This window comes from Anguilla rostrata, chromosome 10, assembly GCF_018555375.3.
Source record: "Anguilla rostrata isolate EN2019 chromosome 10, ASM1855537v3, whole genome shotgun sequence".
Taxonomy (NCBI): Eukaryota; Metazoa; Chordata; class Actinopteri; order Anguilliformes; family Anguillidae; genus Anguilla; species Anguilla rostrata.
In genome coordinates this window covers 17,287,796-17,307,105 of record NC_057942.1, presented here as the reverse complement: position 1 = coordinate 17,307,105, position 19,310 = coordinate 17,287,796, and the positions used below count along the sequence as shown (strand labels likewise).

General features: G+C 50.0%; 2 protein-coding genes across 4 annotated transcripts in view; one reads left to right on the top strand and one right to left on the bottom strand.

Annotated features, from left to right (window-relative positions):
- ddx31 (DEAD (Asp-Glu-Ala-Asp) box polypeptide 31) overlaps positions 1-10,121 on the bottom strand; it is a 33,944-nt gene extending 23,823 nt beyond the window's left edge. Inside the window, exons 1-13 of one of the 2 annotated variants that reach the window (XM_064354510.1) lie at positions 9,876-10,121; positions 9,278-9,405; positions 8,442-8,956; positions 8,125-8,200; positions 7,213-7,256; positions 6,268-6,338; positions 5,924-5,988; positions 3,666-3,710; positions 3,313-3,354; positions 3,065-3,129; positions 2,046-2,165; positions 1,593-1,699; positions 400-632 (exon numbers count right to left, since the gene is read on the bottom strand). In XM_064354510.1, the coding sequence (XP_064210580.1) occupies positions 400-632; positions 1,593-1,699; positions 2,046-2,165; positions 3,065-3,129; positions 3,313-3,354; positions 3,666-3,710; positions 5,924-5,988; positions 6,268-6,338; positions 7,213-7,256; positions 8,125-8,200; positions 8,442-8,956; positions 9,278-9,379 (1,485 nt within the window). In that variant the 5' untranslated portion in view covers positions 9,380-9,405; positions 9,876-10,121. The remainder of the gene's footprint in view (positions 1-399; positions 633-1,592; positions 1,700-2,045; positions 2,166-3,064; positions 3,130-3,312; positions 3,355-3,665; positions 3,711-5,923; positions 5,989-6,267; positions 6,339-7,212; positions 7,257-8,124; positions 8,201-8,441; positions 8,957-9,277; positions 9,406-9,875) is intronic. The other variant, XM_064354511.1, reaches the window with a different exon arrangement.
- Positions 10,122-10,152: 31 nt separating this feature from the next.
- Positions 10,153-19,127, top strand: LOC135265165 (general transcription factor 3C polypeptide 4-like). Of its 2 annotated transcripts, XR_010332869.1 has the most exons (6): positions 10,153-10,505; positions 11,167-12,972; positions 13,474-13,604; positions 14,788-14,876; positions 15,696-16,940; positions 16,976-19,127. XR_010332869.1 is itself a non-coding variant. In XM_064354512.1 (5 exons), the coding sequence occupies exons 1-5, from the start codon at positions 10,200-10,202 to the stop codon at positions 15,758-15,760; spliced, it is 2,397 nt and encodes a 798-aa protein (XP_064210582.1). In that variant the 5' UTR covers positions 10,153-10,199; the 3' UTR covers positions 15,761-19,127. The 2 variants fall into 2 exon arrangements, 1 of the variants encoding a protein (XP_064210582.1); XM_064354512.1 differs by having other exon boundaries at positions 15,696-19,127.
- Positions 19,128-19,310: the final 183 nt, after the last annotated feature.

The following is a 19,310-nucleotide window of genomic DNA, read 5'->3' as shown; positions in this document are numbered from 1 at the left end:
TGTAAACAATGCTTTATCGTTATTTTTAATCTGGTATGTGACCTTCCTTGGCATCCTTGGAGGCTATGCTCTCGTCAAACTTTCAGACTTGTTCATCTTGGTGTCTCTCTCACTCGACAGGCATGGTGAGCAGAACAGTGTTCGTCTCTAAACAGTGTGCAAGCTATTGCATAGACCCAAGAAAGTGGATACAACTAGGAGCAGGTTATTATTGTTATTGTGGTAAATTGTGTTACAATAATTACCAAGAATTTAGCCAGGAGTTTTTGATTTGAACAAATTTTAGTCCCTACTTAAAGAGTAGGTATTAGTTATTTGAGCAGAACCCAGAATTCAGACGCGTGTCACTTCCTGTGCCCTCGGGCCTGTAGTGTAAGCGAAGCCTGAGGCTTTCCTGACCTTGCATTTGCCCAGGATGAAGGCAGCCAGGCAGACCAGGCGCAGCTTGCTGGGCACCACCACCACGTGCTGCTGCAGCTTCTCCGGCACCGCAAAGCTGTCCGTCAGGCCGGGTCCCGCGGGGTCAGGGGTCACCACTCCGGGGTCAGGGGTCGTCCCGACCGCTGCAGAATGCTCCGACACCTGGATATTGACCGGCTCCTTCAGGCTGATGTTGGCTAGCCTAGAGACACCTGGCCCCCCCAATTCCACGTGTCAAACACAGGGATTTAAACACACAGACACAGACACGCACGCACACCGGGCGACACAAGACGCAATTAAATCACTTCCTGTACGAAGGAGCCGACTCAAAAATAAAAAAAAGTCTCCAGCGAATGACCTTTCTCCACCTTCACATCCAATCACTGTCAAGCTTGTTTGTTCCCCCGGCTCCCTATAAATAGCCGGTGCGGCGCACCGCGGGTCCGGCTGATGGGAAATCATTGGTTTGCGGTCGAGCGGGGGGTCGGAGCAGGACGGCCGAGCCGGCGAGCCGCGCGGCGCTTTCTGACAGCTGACGGCGGGAGTCGGGGGCGCCGGTCCCCGCGGGCCCCCGACCCCGGCCGCGCTCCGGAAGGGGCCGGGCGCAGTCGGGCCCCGGGTCTCCGGCGGAGAGCGCCACCTGTCAGGCGCGGCCGCGCAGCGGACGGGCGCGCGGCCCGCGGCGAGGCGACCGTACAGGCGGTAATGACTCTAATCCCTGATGCGGGAGCCTGGGGGGCACCATGGGGGCCACCTTTTCCATTGTTTACCGCTCGGCTATTACCAGCGATGCTATATTGCCCCGCTATGACTAACACTGCTAATATTGCTATCACTACCGCCGCTGCTGCTAGCACCACCGCGCTATAACTGCTGCTGCTGCTGATGCTTACACTACCGCTATTAGACCGATTAGTGTAGTGAATGCTAATGAAGTGGCCTGAGTGCGTACACGTGGATAACAGCATCATTTGTCTATGAATTATTAAAATATCGATGACTGAAGGCTTGATAAATAAATCTACAGTATGTGCCGCTCTCCCATCAGGATGAATGCAGCCTAACGTTCGGCAAAAAAATCCCAGAACACCCGGCGCGTGCACAGAGGGCGCAGCGAAGCGGGGACTAACGGGGCGGAGGTTAGGGGAGCAGCGGCGGCGGCGGCTTGCCTTCGGTGAGGGTGGCGGACAGCAGCACGTTCTGCCGGGCCGGGCCGGTGGCGTTGAGGGCGTTCAGGATCACAGTCAGGTCCTTCTCAAAGCCCAGGTCCAGAGTCCTGTTTTCAACACGGGACGCGGGTTCAATGCTAATCTCTGCATTAACCAAACGGTTCGGACCAGAGAATTCAACGAGTGGTGGAATTAACATAGAGATGCATGGAGACGTGCAATACAGTGACAGACTCAATACAGGACTGACTTACAGGCCACTAAACAAGGTGCAGAAAACACCAGAGCCTTATTGTGTCATGTTTGTGAGTGTTTACTCGTGTGTGTTCAGGGGTAAGTGTTGGTGTGTTCATGGCGGGCGAGCGTGTCTGTGTACTGTATGTGTACCAGCCCAACTGTCCGCCAGGCGCCCGCAGACAGATTTAGGGAATTTAGCGACGGGGTCGCCTGTACCTGTCGGCCTCGTCCAGGACGAGCCAGCGGACGGCGCTGAACGCGATGCTCAGCGTGTTGTTGATGTGGTCCACCAGTCTGCCCGGCGTCGAGATCAGGATGTTAATCCCCTTCCGCAGCCTGAACACAGAGACGACTTTCACCTTCTGCCCGAACGCGCTCACGGACATCTGCCCGCCATCCCGCCCACCCCCCCTCCCGCTTTTTTCCCAAAATTTGGAACGCCCAATCGTATACGGCCGTGATCATGCATGTAATCTGCGTAGCTGCTTCTCTCCACACCGAGGCCCACAAGCCAAGCCTCGAGCCGGAGGAGCAGGCTTCACAGTAGCTTTATCCCTTAAGGGGGTACAGTATGTGATTACAAAGTTCTTAACTGAACATTGTAATGCCGATGTAACCATCACTACTGGTAATTGAAAGTTCTAAAACACAGACTAAGAATTTTGTCCTTATGATTGTCCTTATATAATGGATCTAGATAAGACAAAAGCCATTTAGTACAATTATTTCATAATTACAACAAGGACAAATATAGCCAAGGATGTGTAAACCAAGCATAGGTGTTTTTTTTAAATCATGTGATAAATGAAATATGCCAATAAAAGCAAAACATTCTTTGAAAGGGCAAAATATTTTTCTCTCATTTTGTGGAGGACTTCTTTACAGACCCCAGTTTGGGAACCTTTGGGACTTGAACAGAAGGCTGCGGGTTCGATTCCCGGGCGGGGGCACAGCCGCTTTACTTCAGCAAGGCGCTTAACCTGAACCGAAGCGCGCGGCCGGACAAACGGATAATACGTAGCGCGCTGCGCTACGCGGGCCGCCCCGAATGACGCCACCTGACAAGCTGATGAATAATGAACGGCGGGGGGGGGTAATGTTGCACGTAAGAGAACCGGATCCCTCGTGCGAGCACGAGAAAAAAAAAAAAAGCCGAGCCATCTCCGAGATTCGCGGATCGAAGCTCGGCGTAGAGTAGACGCACGTCGGCGCGGGAAAGGAGACGGCGCTCTCACCTGGCCTTCTCCGACTTCCTCTTCTCCCCTCCCATCAGCACCCCGGGTACGATCCAGGTGAAGGGCTGACCAGCCGAACGAGCGCAAAAGAGAGAGGGAACGAGCGAAGGATGGGACAAAGCAACAAAAAGACGAAAGGAGGCAACCATAACCGATGAGCTCAAAAGCCATTTTACAACGAGATTTTAAGTCCCCCCTTTCCTCCCCCTATAAAGCCTCCCGCAGTCTGCACTGAGCTGCAGCCTCACCTTCAGAAGCTTCTGGATGATCTGGAAGCTCTGCTGGGCCAGCTGGGGGGGGGGGGACAGAGACCAGCGACAGGCTGGTTAGGCCAACCTCTCGAATCACAGTGGACAGTGAGCAGAACTTCACACGCATTAACGTGTAACACCACGAGTGTGACAGTTGGAAGGGGGGGGGGGGGGTTGTTTAAGGAAGTCTGATGCAGTTGTCTGTGACTGAGGAGAGGTGGTGGTGGGATGTCATTTCACACACATTTTTTTCTAAACATCACAAAACAAAAACTTGTTTCTGAATTGGGGGATTAGAAGTGCTAATGTGTGCGCGAGTGTGACGAATAATTAATGGGACGCTCCCTTACCTCTCTGGTGGGGACCACAATGACGGCCAGCGGACCGTCCCCTCTCTGAAAGAAAGGGAGAGAGACCCTCCTGTCACAAGCCCCCACAGACCGACGCAGGCCTGAAATATTCATACCCTACAAGGATCATTAAGAACGTGACGAACGACAACGATTCTCGTCCGTCGCGCCTTTGAAGAAACGTGATTGGGTGGGGGGGGACAAAAAAAATGTCAAATTAAAAGCGCGAGTAGAGGAGGGTTGGTTCGCGCGCGCACCCGGCCCCCGTCCGTCGGGCATTCGTTCCAATTTGTCTTCCGACGACGGCGGCTAGGTTTCGCCGCGCTAACGCTGACGTTGCAGCGACGCGGCGGCTCTTCGTACGAGCCGAAGCGCAGCGAACGGCCCGTCAGCGGCCCGCCACGGCTCCAGGCTCGTAGGCTCCTTTTGGCGGGTCAGACAGCTGTCAGCGCGTAAGCACCGTGACGGCAGGCTGGGGTGCGGGGGTGGGGTGGGGGCTGCTGGGGGCTGCGCCGCCGCGCGGGAGGAGGCTGCGGGCTCCGCCAGTGCGCTTTTATTACAGCGGGGTAACCCGAACCCGGCGGGTGTTTAGTTTTATTTAGTGATGCGCTGTAACTATTTATGAAAACGCACAATGACAGGCGCGCCTGAATAATTCAGGCCCTCTAAAAGCATTGTTTTCCTGCCTCCCGAACCGGCCGGCGGGTCTGGGGGGGGGGGGGGGCTCCGGTTACCTGTACGGCACTGATACCGCCGCTCAATTTAATCAGCCCGCTGCCTCTCCTCCTCCTCCCTCTCGCTCGCTCACTCGCTTCAATTCAGATACGCTTCCTCAGCATGACCAGAGATTATGAACGATTAGTCGTTAAAAAGACGACAAAGCTATTGCAATTGATAACCAACACGAAAAGTAGTTCTGAAAAATTACGTGAACGCCGACAAAAGCTTGGTAAACCTGAGGTCTTAATTGAACTGCCACAGAGTCAGTGAGCCTACACTGGGTAAAAAGTAATCTTTCAGCGCTTAAAACATACTGACACAGCAAATTACTCAGTGTTAAATCAACTCTGATAAAGCATATTATTTTGAGCACTCAGAGATTGCATTTTATCCAGTGTGGACTCATTAACACTTGTTAGAGTTGAATTAACATTAAAGATTTTACTGTGAATGCTTTAACATTTGTTTAGGGACTTGCATCAATAATAAAACCATAGACAGCACAACATAGACAAAATTTAAGAATTCACTAAAATCTCTAATTAAGAAGTGAGACATTTGAAGGGAATAAATCATCAAAATCCATTTCACAAGCATTACAGGCCATTTTCTTAAAAGCATCAACTGCCATTTCAGACAGAGAAACAGCTGGGAAAACGAGTTAATAATGATCAATGAAGTTTTTATCATCACATGATTAACGATTGAATGATGAAAACTGGACCTCGCCATGAATTAATCAACTTCTCCAGAGTCACGGGCATATTTTCGGTAACTGGACCAAAACCCTGTAGGTTTCAATACACTCTACGTCACCGTGGGAAAGTTAAATATAGAATTATGCCGTGTGCTTGATACCGTGTGAAAGTGGAGCAAAATCATTTGATCAAGTGCACAGCAGACGCTGCAAGCTGCAAGCTCAGCGGAGACGGCTTCAGTTTGTGTCACCAGCAGGGTGCCTAACACCGGGGGAGGGGGGGGGGGGGGGCATATCTGCTTCAGTTAATGACTAGGGGCTGTTTAATCCATTAATTATTCAAAGAGTATTTTGACTGAAATGGTGTCTTGTGGTTTATGTTTTTTTTTTTATTACTATACAATAAATAAAGCCATTTGCAGAAATGCCTGAGGTTATGTCTCCATCTAAGAAACCCCACGCCCCACTAAGACCCTGGCAGACCCTCCAAAGCTGTCCTGAGAGGGTAGACAAAGGAAGCCCTCCAGTATATATATTCACTTACCCACACAATCCATTTGCTCTTACCCCTCATTGTTTAGGGTGCATGCTATTCAAGGTAACCCGATGTATGATTTTTCTGGCTTATTTATAACACGTTTGCATGTATAATTTAATGCTCATTTTATTTCATGCAAATTTCTTTTTTTTTTTACATTACATCACAGGCATTTGGCAGACGCTCTTATCCATAGCGACGTACGACAAAGCGTATAACCATAACCAGGGTCTTCGATATTCTGTCGACCAATTTCACTGCGAAAGCTGGATTACAAAATAAGACCATCATTTACTGACTTACCTTGATTTTAGGTTGCATGGCCTGTAGAGTCTGCACCAGTGGTATCCCGTAGGCCAGGGTCTTACCTGGAGGGGCAGTACAGAGGCATCGCTATCTGGCACAGTGCATTCGCAGCTCCATAAATTCACACATTCACAACACCATTATGTTTCCATATCTGCCCCTCGTCCTGAGAAATTTTATGACCTGCTAAACCTGTCAGAGGCATCTTTCAACACACATCATATGCATTCTAAAAGGGATCATAAGGTTATAATGGCTGTAATAATATGCCTAGAACACATTACGGATAATAATAGAAGTGAAGCCAAAGTATTAAAAACAAACGGCTGGCGCTGACCCACCTGATCCAGTCTGTGAACGCACCACCGCATCGCTCCCATTCAGAAGCACAGGAATGGTCTCCTTCTGTACACTGCAGACACACACACACACACACACACGCATACACACACACACAGAGGCACACGTGCACACGCACATGCATACACACACAGACAGACACACAAATGGAAGCTGTTCTTATCTGTGCATTTTTCAAAACTCTTTTTCACCATTTCTTTCCTCCCCAGTTTTAAAACTGAAAAGACCTCTCTGCTGTGTCCCCCAGCACCAGCACAAGGAGCCCAGCAGCTACAGTGTTTGCACCTACCGACCAGTTAATGACTATTTTACACCCTACAGGCCACAGAGCATTACAGGAGAGAGCTGCCGCCCATCAGACAAGTGGCAGAACTCTCACCAATAACAACTGAAAGCCTGTGGACTCATTTTTAATGGCATTTAAGTTAGGAGGACAGTGGCAACCAGAGGAACCAAGCCTAACTTCAACTCACTCCATCCCTCCTGAGACAAGGTCAACTGTCTCCCACCACTGCAAACTCCTGGTAGTCCCCTAATGACTGTGAATATTACGCATCAATGCATACAATCAAGTGCATATATAGATCACATGACTTGTGCCTCCCAGGGGTCAACTATCAATGCACTGATCACAGCATTAAATGTCATACCATGGATCAGTTCATCCAATTCGCACTATAGGAGGGCTTCTCACTGACCAGCAGAGCTCGTCATGCCTTTTTTGTATGACCTCACCACAAGTTTGGGTAAAGAACTTGTAAGGCTCAAAATGAAAAACAGGACAATGCTTTATAGGTGACGCATCTTGTGTAATATTTCACCATCTTTTTCCACACCACAAGCTTTGCCCTAGAGTGGTGTACAGTGAGCGTGGTGTACAGTACACAGAGATGGATCACATGCAGGTGTGTTTTAGCGCCACATACCTGGTCATGCTAGTCACTTTCAGCACATTATTGAGAGTGGACAGCTGAAAAGAAAACCCAGGAAGAAGGACATGAGGCAAGGAAACAGCAGGACATATCACAACTGCACAAATGCAGAGGGCTGGTAAACAAGACTAGCAGTGCAAATTATGTGAACCTGCAAAAAAGAAACTTCTTAAAACTTCAGTCAAAATCATAATTTAAAATGTTTCTCAAAACAGAACATGATGTTTCCTGTAGAAATGTTCCAAGGGTAAGTCAATAGGTATACACATGAAGCAAATATCCTCAGGTAAATTATCCTCAGAACACAGTGCTACATGGAGGTGAGTTCTATCAGACAGTTTAACAACTCCATGTTACGTAGTGTCAATCTTTGTCTTTGCAGGATTCATCCCAGACAATCGACTTACTCAACGTATCATGCACTTTCATGATTTGTTTTCTTAGAAGTAAATTTAAAATGATTATATATTTCTCTCATAACCATTCACCTTATCTTATCTTTCACTGGTTTTTAAATCTCAGTTCCCAGTCTGAGTCACTTTCAATGTTAACCACAACAGTTCCCTCTTAAATCCACCAAATAACATCAGTCTTGGAAACAGAACCTCTTTCTGAAGGCATATCTACACCAAGTTAGTTACCCGTGTAATTAACTGATGGATTAGCAAGTCCTTCAATGAACATGCTCAGGAAAATGGCATATTAATCGCAGAAATAATTAAGCAGTTGGTGTGGGTGGGTTGGGATTCTTTTTCAGTTATAAGGAAAAGTAACACAATGCAGGGCTACCCAGAACTAAGTTTTGGCCGCCCAGACTTAAACTCACACATATGAAAACAGAGTAGAAGAGCAGCGTGAGTGCATGTGTATTTGCGCCTGTGTGCATGTGAGTGGGTCGGAGCTAACCAGGTGGGGGTGGAGCTCCAGTTCTGCGAAGGAGTCGCTGGTGAACACCTTCTCCTTCACCTGGGTCACATCAGACCTAAAAGCCAAAGGCAGAAAGTGTAACCAAGGTAACAAGCACACAGCCAATTAAGACAGCATTGACAAAATTATCACCCTCCCTTCCCCCTTCCCACCTCTTCTGCTTCAAGGTACAGTCTGCCTGGATGAGTTCACAGTTCTCTGTCATGAGCCTCACAATATGTAACTTGGAGCATAGTTCACTCAGCCTGCCATGATATTTGCCAGGCAGGCTGGTTCACGTCTTCCAGCTGACCAACCTGTGAATGTCTGGGATGTCGGGGTTATTTCTGAAGAGCGACGACGTCTTGATAAATGGCCTGTCTTCGCCTCTCCCGTCCTCCGGCTGACTCCTCTGACGGGGTCCAGGAGGACCTGTTGGCTTTTGGGCGCGTTTCCCTGCCTGCGTCTGCGACACCTTCTTCCCTGCAGTTTCTTCTGTCGGTTCAATGGGAGGGCTTTTTGGGCAGTGATCAGAGGGCTCCTTCTTCTGAGTGGGCTGGCGGGGGGTCTGGGAAGGCTGGGAAGGGGTGTGCGGTTTCTGCTGGGGGGCTGTGTGCGGTTTCTGCTGGGGGGCTGTGTGTGATTTCTGCTGGGGGGCTGTGTGTGGTTTCTGCTGGGGGGCTGTGTGTGATTTCTGCTGGGGGGCTGTGTGTGATTTCTGCTGGGGGGCTGTGTGTGATTTCTGCTGGGGGGCTGTGTGCGATTTCTGCTTGGATGGGGGGGCTTCTTGGTGTCTGTCCGCCGCTTTCCGTTTCTCTGCTTTTTTCTTCTTCTGGCAAAGAAAAAAGCACACATAGAAGCGCAAAACCAGTCACTTTCAAGTGGGAAATGACTAACTCTGTTCAACAGTTACTTAGCCTGCTAATATGACGGTATTATTGTCATACTGTCAGGAGCTGGTTTAATTGCATTCTAAACCATGTTACCTAGATGACAACTAAAACATGCAGACATACTAAACAGGATAAGAGAGCAACTGAGCAGGCCGAAGCCATTCAAGATAAACACCAACACAAGACAGGTCATGGTAATAATTAACATACACAGCACTTAATCAAACATTCCTTTTAACAATAATAAGATACTAACTAACCCATTTATCCGCCAGCTTGAATGGACTCCTGAATTTCTTGTTCCCCATATTGAAGGTTGGGGCTGAGTTTGTGATGTTCAGCATCAACATATCTTCTGCCATCTCAGTATAAATGTTATTACTTTCCGCTACAAAGTTAGAGCACATACAGACACGATCAACAGCAAAATAACAAGACACCTACCTCTATTAACATCTACACGTTAACAAAGCATGACCTTATCAAGCTAGTCTGCCACGTGAGAGCTAACTGATAACCAGGCTATACACTCACACAAGATAACTAACTTTACGTAAGATATGTAACGTTAGTTAGCTAAAATAGTTGGCGAACATTAACCGTATGTCCATTGTTAGATAGGTAGTTAGGAAGCAGGGGAAGTACATTAGCTATGTGTCAATTAACTTCATGACAGCTACTTAACATTAGCTAGCTAGCTATTTGATAAAGTACTAGCCAATGTAGGCAGACAAACTAGCTAAAAATATTACGATGCACGTAACCTTCGCTGTGTTGGCGTATTAACGAGATTAAATTAATCTGAGATAAGCATATATATTAAAATTACACAAATTATTACAACCTATGTTGACAAACCTTCTCAGTGAAACCCACGTGTGTACCTCTGCTCAAAACTTTGGGGACCTCCCAAGTGCCTGATTGTTTAGCTACAATCCACGAAACTCATCCACAGAGACACGTTTCCTTTACATTTCGACCCAAAAGTCACACCACTGCTTGTCAGACTTTGATAAATGATCTAGGCTCGTCGGGTAGTCGTATAACACATTTCTATATGTACAAGATAGGCAATACTAATAGTGCTTGCTGGGGTCCTCGCATTCAATGTTTCTAAGCAATAGCCCCTCCTCCAACTACACGTAACTTCCTGGAGACGCTTTTCTTGTTTTCCCATGGAAAATGGCGGCTTCTAGCCCAGATCGCAGCTCAGATGGGGGGGAGGCCGAACCCGGGACCGAATCCGAGCCAGATACGGATCCCTGGACGGGAGTGGGACCGATCGTTATAAGGGAGCCCACTGTTAAGCTCCTGAGTCCGGTGAGCGGCCTAGAACCGCTCTCGTGGTCCGAAGACCACCGAATCTCGGCCTCCAGTACGAATAACATTTCTCTGATGGAGATCGTGTGCGATGTCCACGGCTACGGACAAGACCTGATCATCCATCGCACATCTATCCCCCTGTCGGACAACAGCTGTGTGTTGAAGGTAACGTTAGCTAGCTAAGTTTCGAATGAGCGGCTGCTGAGTGGCTGGATCAATCCCTCAGCCGACCTGTCATTTCAAATCAGTTATTTTTTTATTTTTCCTTACTACCGTTAGTGTATCATCGCGGTGATTGACGGCTCGTTTTTAGCGAAATAGCATCGTGATCGGACGCGCTACTGCAAGTGTGTGTTTAGCTAGCATTAGCAAGCTAATTGTTGTGTTTATATTATTAACATTAAAGCAGATGTACACCATTCTCTGTAATTCTAGGAGTGCACAGACAAACGTGGACATGCGACTTTTGTTTACAGACTTATCTGCAGTGATTTCCGGTATGAGTAATGGGTTCCGCCAATTTTTTGCATATGGACCGGAAGCTTAATTCAAATTAACTCTAATTGGAACGAGTGAAATATACTTGACAGAACAATATGTACAATAAACGAACCGTTTATTTAAAGTTTTTTTTTGCTATTAGGTTACAGTTCTAAAATAAACGAATGTAGTAGCTTTAACCATGAATGCATAAATGTTAGATTGCTAGACTTTTGGCAATTTTAAGACAAAAAGGGAATCTTTTAAATTGGTCGCTTTCAGTATTTTTTTTACAATGTTCTTTCTTTTCATCTTTTTTATTGTATTGCTTCTGTTCTGTGTGCAGGTAGGTCCAGAGGAGGAGGTATTAGAGATTAAGGAACAGTATGCCAGCTCCAAGGACCTGGCGGTGAGCCAGTGCTTCAGACTGGACAGAACCCTGAACCAAGGCGGGGACGCCCACCCCCCGGCTGCCGGCTTCAAGTACACCAGCTGGTCCCCGCTGGGCTGCGACACCAACGGACGGTGCCTCCTGGCCTGCCTCACGCTGGACAACCGCCTGACGGTGCACAGCAACGCCAGCAGGCTGCAGTGGACGACGCTGGTGGACCTGACCGAGCTGTACGGGGAGATGCTGGCGGAGAAGGACTACTGCCTGCCGGGGGCCGAGGCGCCGCGGGGCCCCCTGGAGGACGTGGCCGAGCTGGAGCGCCGCTACCGCATGCAGACGCCCGTGCGCATGGAGTGGTCGAGCGTGTGCGCCACCCAGCAGGTGCAGACCAACAATGAGTGCAAGGACGTGGGCACGGTGCTGCTGGCCGTGCTGATGGAGAACGGCGACGTGGCCGTCTGGCAGTTCGGCCTGCCGTTCCTGGGCCGGGAGTCGGTGGTGTCGTGCAGCACCATCCGCTCGGGCGTGTCGGCCCCCAGCGTGCTGGCGTGGTGGGAGTACGAGCACAGCGGGCGCAAGATGAGCGGCCTGATCGTGGGGAGCTCCGTGGGGCCCGTCAAGATCCTGCCCGTCAACCTGAAGGCGGTGAAGGGCTACTTCACCCTGCGGCAGCCCGTGGTGCTGTGGCAGGAGACGGACCAGATCCCCGTGCACAACATCAAGTGCATCTCGCTCTTCCACCCGTACCAGAAGTGCAACTGCAGCCTGGTGGTGGCGGCGCGCGGCTCCTACCTCTTCTGGTGCCTCCTGCTCATCTCCAAGGCCGGCCTCAACGTGCACAACTCGCACATCACCGGCCTGCACTCCTCGCCCATCACCTCCATGACGGCCGGCCGCCACGGCGGCTCCGTCTTCACCTGCTCGGCCGACGGCGTGGTGAAGAAGCTCACGCCCATCTTCACCGACGTGGCCGTCATGTTCAAGCAGGAGGAGATCCGCCTGCCCGAGGGCGTGGCCGGCCGGAGGACGCACGGCGTCGCCGTCAGCCCCAACGGCGCCTACCTGGCCCTGGTGACCGCCGAGGGGCTCACCAACGGGCAGCGCCCGCCCGGCCGCGCCCACCAGGTGCAGTTCGTCACGCTGAAGACGCCGGACGACGCGGCGGCCGAGCTGCTGGAGTCCGGCGTGCAGAACCTGTTCCGGCAGACGGACCTGCTGGACCTGGTGCGCTGGAAGGTGCTGCGGGACAAGCGCATCCCGCCGCTGCTGCAGGAGGAGCTGGACGACAAGGTGCACGCCACGGGCTCCACCTACCTGTGGCGCTTCAAGCTCTTCCTGTTCCGCGTGCTCTACCAGTCCCTGCAGAAGGCCCCCGCTGACAGGCGCTGGCGCCCCTCCCACCAGGACGCCAAGGCCTTCATCGCGGACGAGGAGGAGGATGACGAGGACGAGGAGGAGGAGGAGGAGGAGGAGGAGGAAGGGGAGGAGGAGGAGCCGGTCGCCGGGGGCTCGGCCTCGGCCTCTGAGGGGGCGGGGTCGCGGTCGCGCGGCCCCGAGGTCGGGGGGCCCTCGGAGGACCAGATGAGCGAGATCATCGCGTGGATCGAGGCGGTGGAGTCGCACCTGACGCGCGAGCACATGAAGAGGGTTCTGGGCCAGGTGTACCTGCACACCTGGATCACGGAGAACACCAGCATCCCCACCAGGGGGGTCTGCGACTTCCTGATGAGTGACCCCACCTACGAGGACAGGGCCGCCAGGGTGAGGCCGCCGTAATAATGCCCCCCACACAAGATTACCTCACACCCAGTTTAGTGTCCCCAGAGTTTTAGTACTGCACTCTAATTTGAAAAATAACCAACAGATTTTGCGATGTCCCTGCTGGTCACACTTCAGAATCAAAATACTTCTCATACTCATTAATAACTATTATTAACTAAATAATTCTTCTAACTTTGTATTTATTTCACCCACTCCATATGAAACAGTTGCTATGTTTTCACATGTTAAGTTATTTTTTAGTTCAAAGAATCCAAGGTTTCCTAGATGAATAAAGTTAGCTTGAGAAATTTACTTTACAGGTTAACTTTACAAGTTAAATAAGGAATTCCAATGGCTGGCAACTTAATGTTTTAGTGAAACCACTTACTCCAACTGTTTGTAAATAGATTGAATGCATTTTTGTATAATGACAGAAATGTTCAAGAGCAGAGACAGACGTCTCTTCCTGTTTGGTCATTTCCTGTGCTGTTGCTCATTCAGGTCCTGATTGGTCACATTTTCAAGAAGATGAACAAGCAGACCTTCCCAGAGTACTGCAGCCTGTGCAAGGAGGTGCTTCCATTCACTGACCGGCGACAGGCAGTGTGCAGTAACGGTCACATGTGGCTGAGGCACGTACTTCCCTGTCCTGCAACGCACTTTCTGTCCCTCTGGGCCACCGTCACCCACTGACCACAGCGCATACACAAACTTTCATTCTCCATGGCCAGTGCATGTCTTCCCAGGCCAGCCATTTCCTCATTCCCTCTACTGCCTCTATTGTACATTTTCATTCATTTGGTTCTAGTACTGGTGGGTGTCAGGGTGTCACAACGAAACACTATCTGTTTCTGTGTAAACACTCACTGTAAAGAGACCTGCATTCGCACACACTGTCTGGCAGAAATTATATATAAATTCATGTTTCAGATTTTGTTGCTAATTAACAAGCATTCAAATCTTGATCCATGTAATCAGCAAGAAATCCCTTTGTGCAGTCTTTTTTTCCCCCGCCAGAGTCAGTGCACTCTGGTCTAACAACAACAAAATTAAAAAGAAATATCTCTTCTCACTGAAGTAACTGGCACTAATGCAATTACACTGACCGGGCCTGACTGTAGTTTTCACATCAATCACAAACCGCGTCCCTGTAAACTGCATTAACAGACTAACGCCCGTCATATCACAACTTCATCATCTCCACTTTTCTTAAAAGCCGCGTCTGAACCAACTCCCGGGCTTTTTTCTCTCTTCATAATAACGGTAATAATAATGATGTTAATAAGTTACCACTCTTACTGCAGGAGGTGGTGATGCCTGCAGTCACGCTCGCTGGGCTAACGTTAGCGTGTTTGGCCCTGACGCGCGCGCGTCGCACCGCGGCTGCGGTTCGTTATCCCAGCCCGCCGTCGTCGTGGCGGCGGCGGCGTGTTCCCGCGGCGGCCTCTCTGATCCCTGCGATGCCGCGCGGCGTCTGAGTGGCGGAACAGAGAGAGCGGAGCGGTGTTCCCGCCGCCTCCGTTCAGATCCGCGGGCTGACGGGAGCCCGCCGGCCCGTTTGATGTCGCGTTGCTCGCTCGCTCGTTCGCCGGCCGCCGCGCTCGTTCGTTTGCTTGTTTGTTTTTTCTAACGCGGTAATGGGGACGCCCGAGTCGCGCTCCGTCTCCGTCTCCTTTGATGTTCGCGCACCCCCCCCCCCCCCCGCCTCCCCTCCCCCCCCCGCCCGCGCCTACATCGGCGAGAAGCCGTGCTCGCTTGTCCCCCCCCCCCCGCGGACGGCCTAAATGTTGTTCTCTCCCTCTCTCTCTCTGTCAGGTGTGTGCTGACGTACCAGGCCTGCCAGACTCTGTCGTATCGACGCTGCCTCCTGCAGGACAGCATAGCCAGACACCCCGTGCCCGACGGTGAGCCCCGCCTTCCTGCACCGCCGTGAACCCAAAGCACACTTTCAGCACATCTGTAAATGACAGAAAGTCTTCCTCCTGGTCCAGGTTTAGACAGTGTGGTCTTTATTATATTAGATCATTATAGCAGTTTCCATTTTTACAAATTGTGCATTTCGAGCTGACGTTTTCAACCCTTTCTGATCCAGGGGTCCCCACCCAGGCTCAAGCATCCAGTGGGACCCCCCCCCATCCATAAGTGAAAATGGGTTATATTTATATTTTATAACATATCAAGTCTGGCCAGGGACCCTCTACAGTACCTTCAAGGACTCCCGGATTTGAACAGGGGGTCCCTTAATGGAGCCGCTCATTTATAAGCACCGGGCTAAAGGGCCAGGAAGCTGCGCTCCCAGCTACTGCTCAGACCAGCTACTGCTCAGACCAGCTGCTGCTCCAGACCAGCTACTGCGCTCCCAGCTACTGCTCAGACCAGCTACTGTGCTCCCAGCTACTGCTCAGACCAGCTGCTGCTCAGACCAGCTACTGCTCAGACCAGCCACTGTGCTCCCAGCTACTGCTCAGACCAGCTACTGCGCTCCCAGCTACTGCTCAGACCAGCTACTGTGCTCCCAGCTACTGCTCAGACCTGCAGCTCGCTGGTTCTGCCCTATTCAGGCCACTCTTAACACCATTAGCTGCCGAGTTGTGACAAGTACATAGCGTAGCTTAGCTGACGTTCGAGGGAGAGGCTCCTCTGCTGAACACTGCCGTTGGGTTGTAGTACCGTAGCAGGACCTGTGCTAAAGTCTCTCCCCTTTAACCTCCCCCCCCCTACAGACCCGGACTGGATCAAGCAGATCCTGCAGGAGCCGTGCACCTTCTGCGACTCCCCGCTCTTCTAGTCCCAATCGCGGGTTCGGACGGTCCGTTCAGCCCCAGGCTCCGCGGTTTGGACGGCCGGCGAGCGGGAGGGCCGCGCCGCCCCCGCCGCGGTCTCCGCGGACCGCGAACGACATCATCACCACCATGCATCACCACTGTTATTGATTTGTGTTACCTTTCGTCGCGCAGGGGGGAAACGGCGAGTTTAAGCACACCCTTCTTCCGTTTCCCCGAAGCCCAGAGCTCCGGCGTGAGGGGGGGGGCGGGGGGAGGCGGTGCGGAACCTGCGGACGCGGGTTGGGAAACGCTCCCACGGCCTGTCGACTCCCTGCTCCTGCGAGCCTCCACCGCGGTAGCTAACGCGGCGAAACGCGAGGGCCGCGACTTCAATTTTTAATTATTATTATTTTTTTTTTTAGCCACAGGAGTTCCCGAGCGCTTGCGCTTCTTTAAAAAACGCGTTTTCCCTAATTGGCTTTGGGAAATTGATGCGGAGCAGACGCTTCTCCTCTTGTCACTCAGTTCCCGCGCCCCGTAAGAACTCCTGAGACGAGGACTTCATATAAATGAGGAGAGAGCGAGAGAGCGAGAGGGAGAGAGCAGATTAAAAAAAAGAAAGAAAGAAAGAAAGAAAGGAAGGAAGGAAGGGGAGGCTGGAGGTACCGGGGCCGCTCCCCAGGGTCCGGTTCCTAATGAGATTCCGCGGTAATGAGGGACCGATCCGGCGGGCCGGCGCGCGGCCGGCTTTAATTACCGGGGTTAGAGTGCACGTTGTTAAATATGATTAACCCTTTTCTGAGAACACGGGCCTGGGGAGGGGGGGAGGTGGTGGACGGGGGGCGGGGGGCGGGGGGGGCGGCGTGTTTCCCCCGGTCGTCACGGCGCTACACGGAGGTTAGTGGCTCCTGATCAAAGACGCGCTGGAGCGGCGGCGCACCTCGGGGGGGTGCCCCCCCGGCCGTCGTGTCCGCCCGTGCCTCTGAGGGCCCCGGCCTCGCTAACGCTGGCTCACGCTGGCTCACGCTGGCTCACGCTGGCTAACGCTGGCTCACGCTGGCTAACGCTGGCTAACGCTGGCTAATGCTAGGTCGCTACCCGCTCAGAGCGCCGGGCTACGTCGGTTAGCGTCGGGAGCGCTGTGCAGTCCAAACCGTACGGCGAATGACTAGGAGGGCCGGATCAGTGCGGATCTGCCGCGGTGTTCCTGTTTCCCTTCATTCAGCTGACGTTAAAAGCTTACGCCTGTGGAATGCAGGTCGAGTATTGTGAGGAAAAAAATTGGGTGCTGAATTTGGCTAATTAATTGATTTTCAGAGTAGATTAAGGACAGGTTTTCCTGTAAATGTGATGATATGACTATTTGCGGAGGCTTCTTTGTAAAAAATGTCAAGTAGAGAAGAAAATATTAGCGGCTTAAAGGTTATTATAAAGGTCAATGTGTGTTTTAAAAAAAAAAAAAAAAAAAAACGTTAATTTTGTTTGCCTTTGAATGATTTAGATGTCGATCATTACTGATTTATCAACAAAATGGGACCTGAAAATATATACTTTAAAGTGATAAATTAATGTCCGAGCTCCAGAACATGGGGGAAAAAAAACATGCATACAAGTGCGACCACTTGTGCTGATAAAACAGTATTCAGTTCTGTAAGAAGTAGACAGAATGCACAGTACACCGCTCTCGGAAGAAAATGTGCTGCAAAGTTTGATCCTGAAGTATGACTGCTGCCAAACCTGTAAGCAGGAGCCATTTCTTTTATTGTATGAGTATTGTTTTTTTTTTTTTTTTAATCATTCAAACACCTTGATTTATAGAAAGGAAGAATCTCTGAACGCTAATTGCCTGAGTTGGAGATTGTTTGCTGTGTAGGGGTTAGACCTCTAGTGCTTAGGGCCACACTGATGTGAGTTTAATTTTTTTTACTGTATTTGTGACGCCACACGATAGCTGGAAAAACTAGCCAGTATTTTCTTTACTGAATTTCAGTGTCAAGTTACCTCAGCAGAGAACTGATCCAATTTAAATTAGAAGAATCCCCAGGAATATCCGAGACCCTGCTCATGAAATGGACCTGAATGGATTTTCAATGGTGAAAACAATTAGAAAATGCATTCGTGCAAAAGAAATTATCGTGACAACTGCAAAGAACATGTTCTTTTCTTGATTCATTTTATACTGCAGGACTTGGGTAACACAAACAAAAGACAGGAAAGTGACAGCATTATCAACCCAGTGAGAAAGGTTGCAGACGTTTATATCAATATAAAAAGTGTATCTGTGATGTGACCCACCCAATTATTAAGTCCACCTATTATTTTATGTTATATAGTTATAAAACGTTTTTGCTGTAATTATGTGTCCACCCAATAACCAAAAGTGATGGAAGGGGGAAGCCCACACTGTGTGCAGCTACCATGTGTTGTTAATCACTGATTCCCATTAACCAATTAAAAAAAGACCATGAAGAATCAAGAACCATTCAGTGATTCCAGTGCAGCGAGTGATTGACGGAGTATTGTAGCTCCTCCCTTTTTTTAAGATCAGGAAACCTCACACTTCCTGGCTCTCTTCTCCCGCTTGTCCTCGGATTGATTTTTTTCCACTAACCCGTGTATTTTTATCTTTTGATGTGGATGGCCGGATCACGTTAACCGTGATTCCGTGTAGTTATGATTTCGCCTCCCACGTCGGTTTTCTTGTCTAAATAAAATCCGGATTTCGTTCGTAACTTAACGCGCAGAAAGTCGGCACCAAAAAGGCTTTGGTCACTTGTGTGGTACGAAAGGTTCGATGGGCGATTGGTTGCTTCTTGCAGTTTAAAACCCCAGGTTCATTGGTCTTGACACCTCCATTGTTGAACCGAGACACCATTTTGTTTGCACACATTTCTTTGCAAATGGCATCATGTAAGGTTTACCATCTATTGTCCATGTGTTGCTGATTGATGGAGCTTGTCCTTTTGAAGCAGCCGGCTTGGGTGTCTTGCTCAAGAGGATACTAACTGTATCTCACTCAGGAGGCCCGCGACCCACAATGCCCTGTGCCTTCCGTAAGTCTTCACTACAGTATCTGACTATAACTATGTGCAATGGTTCTTAACATTAATGGACTGTCAAAAAAAAAACACTTAATCCTGCAGAGGGAATATCTGAGCCACAGATTCCCCCCCCCCATGTCCCCTGTTTTTGGTTTCTTCCAGAAACTGTTCCATACACTTTAATGGTGCTGTTTTTTGCTGGGCAGTTAAAGCTCACAGGGATAGGGGTGAGGTTTTAAGCCCTATTTATTTGCATGGTCTGTATGTTTTTTTTTTTTTAATTTTTATTTCTTGTGTATGTTCTTTTCCTTTCCCTTTTGTAAATAAACATGTTTATAAGTATTTTCTACACTGAATTTGTGGTCCGCTTCTTCCGTACGCTGAAAGGCGGTGTGTTTATTGGCCGCTGTGCCGGGTAAACTGTATAATGGGGCGAACATTTAGCTTCGCTGACATAAGTGGTCATATTTCGCAGGCCGTCCGCGGTTATGGCTTTTCCCGTCCGGCTTTCTTCGAACGAGGCTCCTGACCG